Source organism: Mauremys reevesii, linkage group 9 (assembly GCF_016161935.1).
Source record: "Mauremys reevesii isolate NIE-2019 linkage group 9, ASM1616193v1, whole genome shotgun sequence".
Taxonomy (NCBI): domain Eukaryota; kingdom Metazoa; phylum Chordata; order Testudines; family Geoemydidae; genus Mauremys; species Mauremys reevesii.
Window position 1 is genome coordinate 49,508,426 of NC_052631.1, and position 15,424 is coordinate 49,523,849.

At 43.6% G+C, this 15,424-nt stretch overlaps 1 protein-coding gene across 7 annotated transcripts in view; it reads left to right on the forward strand.

Annotated features, from left to right (window-relative positions):
• Window positions 1-15,424, forward strand: part of MAP3K13 (mitogen-activated protein kinase kinase kinase 13) — a 144,185-nt gene that overhangs the window by 102,799 nt on the left and 25,962 nt on the right. For all 7 annotated transcript variants that reach the window (XM_039488924.1, XM_039488923.1, XM_039488921.1 and 4 more), the window contains 4 exons: window positions 4,857-5,040; window positions 8,404-8,595; window positions 9,744-9,902; window positions 12,161-12,319. In XM_039488924.1, coding sequence (XP_039344858.1) covers window positions 4,857-5,040; window positions 8,404-8,595; window positions 9,744-9,902; window positions 12,161-12,319 — 694 coding nt within the window. The remainder of the gene's footprint in view (window positions 1-4,856; window positions 5,041-8,403; window positions 8,596-9,743; window positions 9,903-12,160; window positions 12,320-15,424) is intronic.

Below are 15,424 nucleotides of genomic sequence, written 5' to 3' on the forward strand. Positions count from 1 at the left end.
CTGGCAGAAGGGGAGACTAGAGACTACAATAGGTCATACTGTCAGGCTGGAAGGCGGTTACTAACGGAGTCCCTCAGGGATCAGTCTTGGGATCAATCTTATTTAACATTGTTACTAAAGACCTTGACACAAAAAGTGGAATTGTGCTAATAAAATTTGTGGATGACACAAAGTTGGGACATATTACTAATATGGAGGAGGACCAGAATATCATACAAGAAGATTTGGATGACCTTGTAAACTGGAGTAATAGAAATGGGATGAAATTTAATAGTGAAAAGTGCAAGGTCATGCATTTAGGGGCTAACAACAAGAATTTTTGCTATAGGCTGAGGACATATCACTTGGAAGTGACAAGGAGGAGAAAGACCTGGGTGTACTGGTTGATCACAGGATGACTGAGCCACCAATGTGATGTGGCCGTGAAAAAGGCTAATGCAGTCTTAGGATGCATCAGGTGAGATATCTCCAGTAGAGACAGGGCAGTGTTAGTACCATTATACAAGGCAGTGATGAGACCTCATCTGGACTACTGTGTGCAGTTCTGGTCTCCCATGTTTAAGAAAGATGAATTCAAGCTGGAACAGGTGCCGAGAAGGGCTACTAGGATGATCCGAGGAAAGGAAAACCTATCTTATGAGACTCAAAGAGCTTGGCTTGTTTAGCCTAACCAAAAGAAGGCTGAGGGGAGATATGTTTGCTCTCTCTAAATACATCAGAGAGATAAATACCAGGGAGGGGGCGAGAGAGAGAGAGGTTATTTAAGTTAAGTGCCAGTGTAGACAGAAGAAAAAATGGATATAAACTGGCCCTCAAAAGATTGGGCTTGAAATTAGACAAATGCTTCTAATGATCAGAGGAGTGAAGCTCTGGAACAGCCTTCCAAGGGGAGCAGTGGAGACAAAAAATCCTAACTGATTTAAAGACTGAGTTTGATAAGTTTATGGAGGGAATGGGTATGATGAGACTCCCTACAGTGACATAATTTCTGCTAGCAGTCATCTCCAATGCTTGGTGATGGGGGACACTAGATGGGAAGGACTCTGAGTTACTACAGAGAATTCTTTCGCAGGTGTCTGATTGGTGGGTCTTGCCCACATGTTCAGGATCTAACTGATTCCTGACCCCAAATATTGTATGGCAAGGAATTTTACCCCCTTTCTGATTGGCAGAGACCCTGAGGGTTTTTCACCTTCCTCTGTAGCATGGGGCATGGGTCACTTTCAGGTTTAAACTAGTGTAAATGGCAGTCTCTCTGTAACTTGAAGTCTTTAAATCATGATTTGATGACTTCAGTAACTCAGCCAGAGGTTAGGGGTCTATTACAGGAGTGGATGGGTGAGGTTCTGTCACCTGCAATGGGCTGGAGGTCAGACTAGATCAGGGGTTCTCAGACTTTTTTTGCTGAGCCCCACTTTAAATATATTTCACGCTGTGATGACACACACCCCAAAAGTGAGAGCAAATTACTGTGCATATGAATAGGAGCACCAAATTAAGTATGTAATCATTATCCCTGCAGTCAAAGGCACTGAAGCCTTTCAATAAGTGTAAAGTAGGCTTACCATATTTCAATATTCCAAGTAGAGGACATTGCCGGGGAGAAAGGGAAGCTGGGGGTGGATGGGTACAGAAATACCATACCAGGCCACCCTTACTTCTCACTGCTGCTGGCTGCAGTGCTGCCTTCAGAGCTGGGCAGCAGCCCTCGCTCTCTGCTCCCCAGCTCTGAAGGATTGCTGCTGCCAGCAACATTACGGAAATAAGAGTGGCAATACCATACCATCTCACGATGTCCTACAATAACCTTGTGACCCTCTCTTGGGTCAGGACTGACAGTTTGAAAAGCACTGAACTAAATGATCACAATGGTCCCATTTGACCTTAAAGTCTACGAGTCTGTGTGTGAATAAATATGATGGCTACAAATGTTCCTTGGAAAATTTTACTTGTTTGTTGAATAATAGAAAATCTAATTTTTAGAGGAAACTGTCCAGACTGCATCTTCCATAAAATGCCATAGTCTCCCTGTCTTGATGATGCATCCTGAGAGTCCCTTGGACATGGTGTGTCATGGAAAATGTAGTCTTGCTAGGGAACCTGGTCCATACAGGAGACTCTGGTCAAAAGACCCTATTGCAGTGTTGCAGAAGAATATCTGAATCAAACTTTTTGGATTTTCGATGATTGGATTTTGGCAAAAAACTTTCCACTGAAATCAGACACAGCCCATTCCACGATGCAATCTGCTTCTCTGGTGGAGTGTCCTTGTTTGGCGAAGGCAGTTTTAAAACCACCAGAGAAGTAGATTGCATCATGGAACAGGCCATCCAGGTACCCAGGAGAACCTGCTTCAATACTGGGGGAAAAAATCCTACTAGCCACACACCGCTAGTTGTCACCTGTCACCCCACACTAGACTCCATATGGGGTATCATCAAACAATTACAACCTGTATTTGATGGGGACCACTTTCTGATAGAAATCTTTCCCAAACCTCTTCTTCTGACTTTCAAACAACCCTCCACCCCCAACCTCATAAAGCTTATCAGAAACAAGCTCCCCATAAACCAGGACTCACCAATTCAAAGTGGTACCAGATTCTGCCAGAACAACAGATGCAAAACCTGTAGACATCTCTCCACTGCTACAAAGATCAATACCATTTCAAGATCCATAGGTCTTATGCATGCCTATCACAATGTGTAGTGTATCTCATCAAATGCCCAAACAACCACTTTGTGGATGAAATGAGACAATTACTATGCTGTCAAATGAACTCTCACAGAAAAATGATAAAAGACAAAAACACCATATCTTTCATGAGCAAATACTCTTCATAAAGCATCACTTGATGTCTGACCTCAGTCCTCATTCTTAAAGGAAATCTGCACAGCACCTTCAAAAGAGTCTGGGAACTTAAATTCATAACTCTGCTGAACACTAAAAACCATGGACTTAACAGAGACACTGGTTTTGTGGGCACTTACAGCAACTTGTAACACATGCTGCTTCCTACTAACCCACCATTCTTCTACTTGACTGAAGAGGTGTTAATTGTACTCTTCATTTGTAGCTCACGAAAGTTCATGCTGAAATAAATTTGTTAGTCTCTAAGGTGCCACAAGTACTCCTGTTCCTCTTACAACATGTGAACCATTTATGCTTAACAATCTATCCCACTTGTATTTATCTTTGGCAATGTAGTTTCCTTCTCTAGACCTGAAGAGGAGTTCTGTGAAGCTTGAAAACTTGTCCTTTCCATCAACAGAAGTTGGTCCAATAAAAGATATTGTCTCATCCCCTTTGTCTGTCATATCCTGGCACCAACCTGATTACAACACTGCAAACAAATACATTAACTGACATTTCCCATTTAACTATATGCCTTTAAAAATTAGAGATTCATAGATCCCAAGGCCAGAAAGGACCATTGTGATCATCTAGTCTGACCTCCTGCATTACACAGGCCACAAAACTTCACCAAAGTAATTCCTAGAGCAACACATCTTTTAGAAAAAACATCCAATCTTGATTTAAAAATTGTCAATGACAGAGAATACACTACAACCCTCGATAAATTGTTCCAGTGCTTGCTTACTCTCACTATTAAAAATGTGTGCCTTATATTGAAATCAAGGTGATAAAAATAGTATATATCAAAGTACAATTTGTGGGGCAGAGTTCAAGTTGCGATGTGAGGAAACATGCAGTTCTTTGTAGTTCTGAAGAAAAATGTGTGTGTTTTATTATGTGGTCAGTGTAACTCTTATGATGTAGTTAACTTATCTTGCTTTAAGTGCTTAGGTTTTCCAAATGATGTGTTAGGTAACGTAGTTGTTGTCACTGAGCAACCTTAGCTACCTTTTTAAACAGTTTTTATACCAGTGGTTGGTAACCTGCGGCCTGCAGGCCGCATGCGGCCCATCAGGGGAATCCGATTGCGAGCTGCAGGTTGCCCACCACTGTTTTATACTCTGCCCTCTGTTGGCTCCATATTTATTGCCTTCCCTTCTATGCCCTATTTTACCCCATTTAAACAAAAATGATTAAAGGTCTAGAAAACATGATCTATGAGGAAAGATTGAAAAAATTGGGGGGGTTAGGTCTGGAGAAGAGAAGACTGGGGAAGGCAGGAGGGAACATGCCAACAGTTTTCAAGTACATTAAGGGTTGTTACAAGAAGGGGGGTGAAAAATTGTTGTCCTTAACTTCTGAGGGTAGGGCAAGAAGCAATGGGCTTAAATTGCAGCAAGGGAGGTTAGGTTGGACATCAGGAAAAGCTTCCTAACTGTCAGGGTGGTTAAGCACTGGAAGAAATTGCCCAGGGAGGTTGTGGATTCTCTGTCATTAGAGGTTTTTAGGAACAGGTTGGACAAACACCTGTCAGGAATGGTCTAGTTGTAGCTTAGCCCTGCCTTGAGCGCAGGGGACTGGACTAGATGACTAATGAGGTCCCTTCCAGTTCTACACTTCTATGATTCTGTGATTTTCCAATAGAAAAACCCTCAATTTGTTTTGGCCATTGTGGATTTTAAACGTTTCCTTTTATCGGAGTGTTTGAATTGTCTGTAGTTATATGTTTAATGCTGTACAGCCCTCCTCTGTCCCTCCTTGAACTTCACCGAAGAAGGGACACTCTCCAAGTCCTCAGATGTGAAAGTCTCTAGTATATTAACTTATTGTATCGCATCAGCAGCTCACAAAGATTTTGAATGTGTTACTGAGCTACTTGGTGAAAAGGTCATGAGAGATGACAGAGGAGTTGACAGTTGCTGTCTCTGGTATGACCTTGCAGCATAGCACTGCATGGACTTGGAGATCTTCTAAGCTGTGCCTTGCTTGTGTATTACCAGATACCTGGGAAGTTCCATTTGAGGAGATCTCAGAGCTGCAGTGGCTGGGCAGTGGAGCACAAGGAGCTGTCTTCTTAGGCAAATTCCGAGCGGAGGAGGTGGCAATCAAGAAAGTGAGAGAACAGAATGAAACAGACATCAAGCACTTGCGGAAGCTGAAGCATCCTAACATCATCGCCTTCAAGTAGGTCATGACTTCTGTTATCTAGATAATTACTAGAAAAGTAATAACTTGTTTTTTTTCCAAGAGAAGGCATTGTTAGCCATCATGTCCTGGCCAATTGGTGAGTACAGGAATTACCTTCTGGTTTATCCAATCTTCTATAGTTCAAACTGGAAACGTATTCTGCCCCTCCTCTCACAAACAGATATGTAGTGTTGTGGGCACTGTTAAGTGGTGTGCAACATTCCAACCTAGAGAGGTCATATTGACATTCATACACACAAAAACACAGTCCTGTGAACTTCACACATCTACAGGAAAAGGAAAGTCCAAGGAAACTATTGCCACAGAGATTTCCCCCTGCTCAAAGCCCATGGGAAACTTGTCCTGTCCTGTCCATCGGGGAGAGCCTCACTACTGGGTAGAAGGAGGGCAATGCGTAGAGCTGTAGTCAGGCAGAGTGAACAGATCTGATCAGAAGAGCAATTCCTCTCCCCATTGAGTGAGTATGAGTTGCTCCTTCGACTGTGCTCTGCAGGCTCCAGCTATGCTTAGTGAAGCTATTTAAAGACAATGGTGAAAACCAAGAACATTCAGACAAGAGAACAGGAACAGCTTCAGGTTTATGGTGGGCAGCAACAACTGCCAGTACAAAATGCTCCCTTTCCAACTGGCAGCAATCAGTGGGTGATCCCTGAGTAACTGGCTGGGGTGGTGCCTAATCCATGTCACTGGGGCATGCAGGTCTGCCCTTATCTAGAATGATGACAGGCACAAGAGCAGTCTTGCAATTGGTGAAGCTCACACCCTGTGGAAGGTGCGTTCTCTAGTCATAACTGTCTGGGAGCGAACAAAGAAAGATCTACTGTAGTCCTTATTGAGGTTTTAAAATTCCCAGAGACTACCAGGGATTCCTCCTGGGCTGTAGCTTGCCTGCATCAAGACAGTTTCAGGGTCTCATCCTAGGAGCAGATCTCGGCAGGACAAGTTTGCAAGGCTCTGTGAAATGTGATTTGAGGGGGCTATGTGATGGTGTGCTCTCCTCAGCAGGTTGAGGACTCTCTGAGATGGCCCATACGCCAGAGAATGTCTTAAAGGACATGGCCTTTTTTCCAACCTGCTCTTTAGTTAAACCCCGACTTTTCAAGGTACTCAAGCACAAGCCTAACTCGGTGTTATGTGAGTATCCCATGAAAGTGTGAACACTCAGGGCAACTTGTGTTCTATGTTTCACAGGTTTGTTTAAATCAGAAGAGCTTTGAGGGTGCTTCTTCCTCTCTCTCACAGCAAGTGGGGAGGATTTCCTTGTCAGTGTCTATTGAGTGCTAGGTCAGGGCGTGTCTGATGCATTGATGGGGTGTGTGCTGTGCTGGTGTGGGCCCATCCACCTGCACGTATACTGTAGTCAGCAGCATACATGGGGATTGGAAATGCTGCTTTTTAGCGGACAGAATGAGGTATTCTGCACACTGCATTCAGCCTGGGCTGGCAGGATGGTGTATGGACCCTTTCTAAAGCCAAAACCTTATTGCTTTCCTCCAACAATGTTCTTGCCAAAATTTTGCCATTAAACAGTTCTGAATTCATGTTATTGCAAAACATAAAGGCAAGAGCTCCCGCAGTGCTATCAGTCTCTATAGCCCTCGTCCTCTTAAAGGACTGAACTGAATTGTACTTGAACTTGCAACAGATCTTCTCAGAGCAGGCATAACACTAGAGTGGGCATAAAGCAAAACCAGGTCTTGCAGATCTGTGGTGTAAGTAGGTAATTTATTACTGGAGTTACTTACTGGGCGTGGTTGATATGCTCGGTGTGGTACAAAACATGGACACAGTCCATGTCCTAAGAAGACAAACCATATAGTACAGGCAAATAATCTAAGTAGATTTTACTCCTAACCCCATTTGTTATCCAAGTGATGCCTGCAGATACTTCCCAACCTAATTTAACTTTTGCTGCAAGAGGATTTTTGAATAATACTAAAATATATGGTGGACAGAAATCATTTCCTTAGTGTAAGGAGTGTTAGTAAGAATTTAGCTCCAAATGGAGTGGAGATGAACTCTTTTTCTGTTAACCTGGCTGAATACTAATACAAGGTCCAGGTTAGAGCTGCTTTAATGTGGAATTCCTGCTGATTCAGTGGGAGCTCTTTGCGTGATGCAACTGTAAAACTGAGCCCAGAGTGACTTAGTAGAAGGCAAGCCAACCAAACGAATTATGTGACAAGTTAGAAGGTGACTGCAGTGGTTGAATGAACACAAGCCATGTTTCTCCAAAGCATGTCTGACAAGATATGGAATAAATATGAAACCTACTATTTTGACCTAACTTTGACGTAGGAACACCACACAAACAAATACAAACAAACCCGAAGTAAAAAATAAAGTCTAAGTCCTGCTGACTGGAGATGGATCTGTTTTCTGTAATCTTAGTGGGAAGGGAGGAGGAGAAAATGTAGAGGAAATAGTAATAGAAATATTACTTTTAAGCTAATAGTGTCACATTATTAGCTGGTTAATCAAAATGCTGGGGGACTAATGGGGTTTCATAGAATGGAAGTTTTCTGACAGAAGGTTAGCTCTCTTCAGGCATTTTGGCAATAAACTACACTCAAGTTTGTATTTGCTATGTGTCTGGTGTTCCAGAGCTCTTCCTGACTGAGCATTTACTAAAGCATGTTTTTTGTTTTCCTGTGAAGCATCAGGAGCCCCTGTCATTGCTTGACCAGGAGGCTCTCTAGTCTGATCTGGACCTGTATGGCAATGTCTGCATTCCTGTGCCTGTATCCCTGGAGAATGAAAGTCAATACTAAGGCCTGGTCTACACTGGGGGGAGGGGGCGGTGTCGATGTAAGATACGCAACTTTAGCTACGGGAATACCGTAGCTGAAGTCGACTTATCTTATTCCGACTTATCTCCCGTCCTCACGGCGCGGGATCGATGGCCGTGGCTCCCCTGTCGACTCCGCTACCGCCGCTCACTCTGTTGGAGTTCCGGAGTTGACAGGGAGCGCATTCGGGGATCGATATATCGCATCTCGTCGAGACGCGATATATCAATCCCCGGTACGGCAGGTAGTCTGGATGTACCCTAAAACATAAAAGCCAAAGACATAAACTTACAGAGCAGCTTCTGCTTCTATAGAGAAACTTAATTTCTCCACGTATGAGTCAGGTGCACGGTTGACATGTTCCAGATAAAGAACAATGGTCTAATTTTCAAATGTGCTGAGCCCCTACAGCTCCCTGCCATGAAAGTCAGTGAGCTGTGAGCATTCAGATCACAATGGTATATTTTTGAGTTCAGAGAATCCCTTTGATACTGAGTGTTGGGTTTGATTTGCAGTAATGTGTATGTTGTTTGTGTGTGTTCTCTGACAGGGGAGTTTGCACTCAAGCCCCATGTTACTGTATTATCATGGAGTACTGCGCACATGGACAGCTCTATGAAGTGCTACGAGCGGGTCGGAAAGTCACACCTCAGCTGCTTGTGGACTGGTCCACAGGGATCGCAAGTGGAATGAATTATTTACACCTTCATAAAATCATCCACCGAGACCTCAAGTCACCAAAGTGAGTCCTTGGGTGCTTAAAACTAAAAAAGTAGATTTTTGAGTGAATTCCTCCAGCAAATGGATATCGAGCTAAGTCACGGGCCCTTAAACTTTCTCATGGTCTGGCCCATAACTTGAGAGAGATTTGTCCTGTGGTTCCTCTGACTTGTTTTTAACTGCATGGACCATCTCTGCTCCCATTTATAGTAGCATAACATCCCTGTGGCAACTGAACCAGTTGCTTATGTGGGAAAGTAATAGTAGGGAAACATGTCTGCTAATGAGATGGGTGTTTTGCCCTTTTGAAAAAGTGAATCACTCTGTCTCCTCCTGCTCTTTATTTTGTCTGTCCTTCGTGTCTGTTTTGTTCTGGTCTCATCCCCTGCTCTCATGAATGTGCATCTTCCTCTTCTCCTACACCTGCTCCCCTGCTGATACTGCCCAGCTGCCTTATCTCGTTCACCCTGGACATTGCTTCAGCCTCACCCTTCCTTCACTGTTTACAGCACACGGTGTGACTGTGGTTCTGTTGTTGTATCTGTATTTGACTGTAAATGTTTTAAATGGTATGTTACATTGTTTGGGCAGTGAGGTTATTATTATTACATCACTTATTATTTTTATTATTGCTAGTTTGAATATCAAGACAAATTTTCCAACAAATAGTTCTACATTTTTCTGTAATTGTTACCTCTAATTATACTGTATACTAGGGATTGGCAACCTTTTGGAGACAGGGTTGGAGACAGACAAGCAAAAATGTTAGTGTAGATTGCTTTACTGATTTTTATTTCAGCACTACCTCATTTATGATGCAAAGCAGGGAAGAGGTAATTGTGACTCCCTCCCGCGTTGGCAGAACAATTGGATCTGGTGGAGTTACACAGGAAAAAGTTGTTCTGGACAGAGGGAGAGAATTTACTGAAACTAGCAAATTAATTCCATTTACTGATCAAACTGTTTTAAAGCTTTAGTTCCTTGCTGCTAGGTCCAGATAAACCACTAATTTCTACACCCTCACTTTGCCCATTGATAAAATAGGTATATTTTATACCTGGCAGTGTTAGTAGATGACAAAGAACATTAAGATCCACTTCTGAAAGTTGCTATGGAAGTGCAAAGTGTTTTCTCACTACTGATACCTTGTGTTTTTCCCTCTCTCTCCAGTGTATTAGTCACTCATACAGATGCAGTAAAAATTTCAGATTTTGGTACATCTAAAGAACTCAGTGATAAAAGTACAAAAATGTCCTTTGCGGGCACCGTGGCTTGGATGGCCCCAGAGGTGATACGGAATGAGCCCGTCTCTGAAAAAGTGGATATCTGGTAAGCAGTGCTGTCATGTTAATTACACATCTTCATCTTCCTTTCAGCCAGTCATATCTTCCCATTATATAGCATTTTCAGCACTCTTTCCCCACCAGAAGGTCTGTCTCACTGCTCTCTACTGGACTTTCCATTCTCAGAGATGCTGCTAAGTATTATATGTAGGGTCCTACCAAATTCATGGTCCATTTTGGTCAATTTCATGATCATAGGATTTTTAAAATCATAAATTTCATGATTTCAGATATTTAAATCTGAAATTTCATGGTGGTGTAACTGTAGGGGTCCTGACCCAAAAAGGGTGCGGAAGGGCGCAAGGTTATTGTGGAGGGGTCACGGTAATGCCACCCTTAGTTCTTTGCTGCTGGCAGCGGTGCTGCCTTCAGAGCTGAGTGGCCAGAGAGCAGTGGCTGCTAGCCAGGAGCTCAGCTCTGAAGGCAGTGCCACGGCCAGCAATAGCGCAGAAAAAAGGATGGCGTGAGATGGTATTGCCACCCTTACTTCTGCACTGCTGCCTTCAGAGCTGGGCCTTTGGCCAGCAGCTGCCGCTGTCCGGCCACCCAGCTCTGAAGGCAGCGCAGAAGTAAGGGTGGCAATACCACAACCCCCTCCAATAATCTTTCAAGCTTTTGGATCAGGACCCCCAGTTTGAGAAACGCTGGTCTCCCTTGTGAAATCTGTGTATTATAGGGTAAAGATACACAAAAGACCAGATTTCACGGTCCATGACACATTTTTCCTGGCCGTGAATTTGGAAGAGCCCTAATTATATGCTCCACAATGAGGAGTGGGGCTATGAAAGCAATACAAATTCAGTGTATTTAGATGTTTGAGGATGTTGAGAGATGAAGGTCCTTAGCACTTCACAGAAGTGGGCCCCAAAAACCTGCCCCTTTAAGAATTAAAACAGTGAACAAACACAGGATCATGTTTTTCTGTTCCATGCGACGTTGTTGTAGCCAGGTTGGTCCCAGGATATGAGAGAGACAAGGTGGGTGAGGTAATACCTTTTACTGGACCAGCTTCTGTTGGTGAAAGAGACAAGCTTTTGAGCTTACACAGAGCTCTTCTTCAGGTCTGGGAAATGTAGTCAGTGTGCAAGGATATGTAGAGAAAGAGATAGAAAGATGCTATTCCTTCCGGGATATGGTAATTTTGGACTTTGAAACTCACTACCACATCTCTGCAGCTCAGGCTAATTCTAGCTTCTGGAATGGTTATTCAGTGAGTGCTTTTCTTTGTCTCTTGATTACTTCTCTTTTGCCTTTGTACTAACCATTTTGGCATCAGTTTACTATTCTATGATGCTCTCTATGTGGTTGGTAGATGGCAGTCATTCCTTGCTACCTTTTTGTGAATTATGACTTCTCCCTGGAGCCTTGGATTCATTACAGGAGAAAGGCAAATTTAGTTTTCTTACTTGTAATTTTCATTTCTTGTAGTGTGGATTGCCTGCTTTGGACAGATTCTCCTTATACTTCTCTAGCCATGATTGGCTTTAACACAATTCTCGTTCATCTTTCTTCAAGTTAGGACTAGAGGGAATCTCCAGTGGAGTCTGAAATGTCCAAATAGTGGCACCTACACAGTGGCTGTGTTTGTTTCCTCACTTTCACATTGTAATAATTGCTGCTGTTTTGTGTTTCATTAGCTTTGGAAGCATTTGTCTGCAGAGGGCCTGGATAGTTCAGCAAACATGCCAGCAGGGGGAGTGTTTGCTTTAAAAAAAAACCCCAAAGGAAGTCTGTTAGCTGGTTTATCATGAATACACATAAATTCTCACTTTATCCCAAAGCAAGGGAGCCCTGATCAACAATGATTACAGCTTGGAAAACTAACTTTGCCATTTAGTTTACTGGAATTGGCAAGACTATGACCTTCCATTGTAGATTTTACCCATATTCCATTGTATTTTGCTCATAACTTCATATCTTTTTGAGATTAAAAACCCCAAAAGGAGGAGGATTTGGTTTAGCTTTTCAGTGTAAAGTGAAAGTTAAAACCGATGCAACTGTGGATAAAAGGCTAGGGCTTAGGACAGTAGCAGAAAGAGGCTGCACAAAGTGTAAAAATATCCCTGGATAACACCCTTATCTAGTTAAATATATGAACATTACCATTCTTGAATCCATTTTCAAAAACCAGATGTAACCTGCTGCCCATTTTGATAACCAAACAGAAAGTGTGAGTCTGTTACAGAATTTGTTCACAACCTGTGTAACTCACTGTGAAGGTTTGTCCTTGTGTTTCTGCAACAGGTCGTTTGGGGTAGTTCTGTGGGAGCTGCTTACAGGAGAGATTCCATACAAGGATGTAGACTCCTCAGCTATCATCTGGGGAGTGGGAAGTAACAGCCTGCACCTTCCTGTCCCTTCCACCTGTCCAGATGGGTTCAAAATCCTAATGAAGCAAACATGGTAAGAGCCACATCTCTTGCACAGACTTGGTGCTTGATCCTGCAGTCCTGGCTGTGCCAAACTCCCAGTGGAGTCAGTGGAAATGGTGCCTGAGTAAGGACTGGGGGGTGGGATCCAGAGCAAAGTTCTCTTTTTAAAAAACACCACTGCTGCTGAGAGAGCGACCGTGTGCTGGTGGCACACTATGCTGGATTTGACATCCCATGTCCCGCTGCCATGAAGCAAAATGACTTGTGACCAGCAAGGCATTGGAGTTCCTACAAACAGCATGCACTTACTTATGCTGTTGATGCTGAAAGAGACCAGGGTGGTCAGAGAAAGGAACTCGGCGATGGAGAGATCAGACATGGCAGGGCTTGGGGACGACCAGGGCAAGTGAGAGAGATGCTGGAGAGCAGCAGATCGAATGGGGAGGTGAGGGCGAAGAGGCAGGTGGCCAAAGGCTCATCCTGACCATGGCTGAGTACAGGAGAACCAGGAGTCACTCAGAGGACTGTGGATCTGGAGCTAGGTTGGTGGTACGGAACTGCTGCTCGGAGGGTGGGAAGAGAGGATTGTTGAGTGGACTGCTGTTCAGAAGAGGAGGGAAGAATTGGAAGCAATAGGAGCAAAGGAGGAGGAACCCAGTTCCCAGCCTTGGCATGGTTCTAGGTGGTGAAAGAGGGGAGGCTGCGACCTGCAGCAGAGGCAGTCTGGTCTCTGTTTCCGCTGGGAGCTGGAGAGGTGCACCCTCTCTGTGCTGTAGCTAATTCTCTGTGTCAATTTGAGGATGCTCCTGCCTCTTGGCTCCCTGTTCCAGATTATTCCTGGACTCAGGACACCTTCTCAAGCCCCTCCCTGAAAATTCTGCAGTCTGAGGGTGAAAATATCCAAATTAAGAAGAATGTTTAAGAGCTTAGAAGCCCTAACAATCTTGTCTGACTCTGTCCCGTCTGTGTTAGCAGTCATGTCTCCCCTCTTTCTGGTCCTTTATATGGGGAATCATCATTGAGTAGGTGTGTTCCAGAGGGGTCGCACAAGGCTCAGTTCTTGACCTTACACTGTTTAACATTTTTATCAATGACCCGGAAGAAAAACAAAATCATCACTGATAAAGTTTGCAGACACAAAAATTGGGGGAGTGATAAATGATACGCTGATACACAGTGATCTAGATCACTTAGTAAACTGGGCACAAGCGAACAATATGTGTGTTGATATGACTACATGTAAATGTATACATCTAGGAACAAAGAATATAGGCCATGCTTGCAGGATTGGGGACTCTATCCTGGAAAGCTGTGACTCTGATAAAGATTTGGGTCATGGTGAATAATCAGGTGAATAGAAGCTCCCAGTGCGATGCTGGTGGCACAAAGGGCTAATGCAATCTGGGCTGCATAAACAGGGGGATCTCGAGTAGGAGTAGAGAGGTTATATTACCTCTGTATTTGTCACTGTTGTCACTGCTGCTGGAATCCTGCATCCAGTTCTCGTGCCCATGATTCAAAAAGGATGTTGATAAATTGGAGAGGGGTTCAGAGAAGAGCCTGAGAATGATTAAAGGAGTAGAAAACCTGCCTTATGGTGATAGACTCAAGGAGCTCAATCTATTTAGCTTAACAAAAAAAAGGTTAAGAGTGTCTTGATCAGGGTGTATAAGAACCTAAATGGGAAACAAATATTTGATAATGGGCTCTTCAATCTAGCAGACAAAGGTATAAAATGATCCAATGGCTGGAAATTGAAGCTAGCGAAATTCAGACTGGAAATGAGCTGTAAATTTTTTCACAGTGAGAGTAATTAACCATTGGAACAATTTACCAAGGGTTGTGGTGGATTCTCCATCACCAGCAATTTTTAAATCAGGATTGGATGTTTTTCTAAAAGAAATGCTTTAGGAATGATTTTGGGGAAGGTCTATGTCCTGTGTTATACAGGAGGTCAGACTAGATGATCACAGTGGTCCCTGGAATCTGTGAATCCATTAATATAATCCTGGCAAATTCTTTTTCATCTGTTGGCTCTACAGCTATCAGCTCTTGGAGCAGTACAGTCTGAGCTGTTTGTTAGTTAAGAATTGCATACCTCCTCATATGCACAGAAACCTCTCTATATGACATGCAGACAGATCCACCTGTTTTTTGACCTGCATCTCATACCTGCAAGTTTGACCTCAAGTTTTCCCAAGGAAATATGTTTCTATTGGGGACCTCGCTGCTTCTGTCAAAATGGCTGGTCATGAGCTAGTTATAGAGGAAATCCAGCTGCATGCTGGATTGGGGACTTTACCCATGTGGTTGTGGGTCATGTTCTCCATATATTCCTCTTGCCAGGTTACAGAGCTCAAGGTCTTGTTCTTAGGAAGGGCATTAATGCTGAGTCTTCATACTTCAGACTCAATAATAGCAGGGAATCCCTAAGGGGAATGGAATATTAAAGAATACCTTGATTCTCCTACATTAGCCAAGATGAGCAGCCATCCGTTCTGGCTAGTATACTAGGAAAATGAGGAAGAAACCATGCTGTGATGCTGACTATTCTTCACTGACCTGTAATTTTCAGGAGGTGCTCTAAATATGTCAGTCACAGATTCAGAAACTCAAGGGACACCAGGCTGAAATCTAGTCAGTTTCGCCAAATGAATTAGAGTCGATTCATTTTCTGCCTGCCTTGAGCCACTTGTTGACTTTTGTGATTTTACAATCACAGTTTCCTGTTTTACAAATGTTCTCTCTGCCCTGTTGTTGTAGAAGGGAAAACTGACTACAGCGCAACAGTGAAAGGGCTTACACACAGCAAGCTGTCAAGTGCTCCAAGGAAACACACTGGGTGGGAAAGAGAATTCTTTGCTCTGCTCTTTTCCAGCTACTGCAATCTGAGGCGTGGTCTACACTGGGGCGGGGGGGGGGAAGGGGGATCGATCTAAGTTACGCAGCTTCAGCTACGTGAATAACGTAGCTGAAGTCGACATACTTAGATCTACTCACCGCGGTGTCTTCACTATGGTGAGTTGACTGCTGTTGCTGCTCCCCCGTTGACTCTGCCTGTGCCTCTCACCGAGCTGGAGTACAGGAGTCGACGGGAGAGCGCTTGGGGATCGACTTATCGTGTCTAGATTAGACA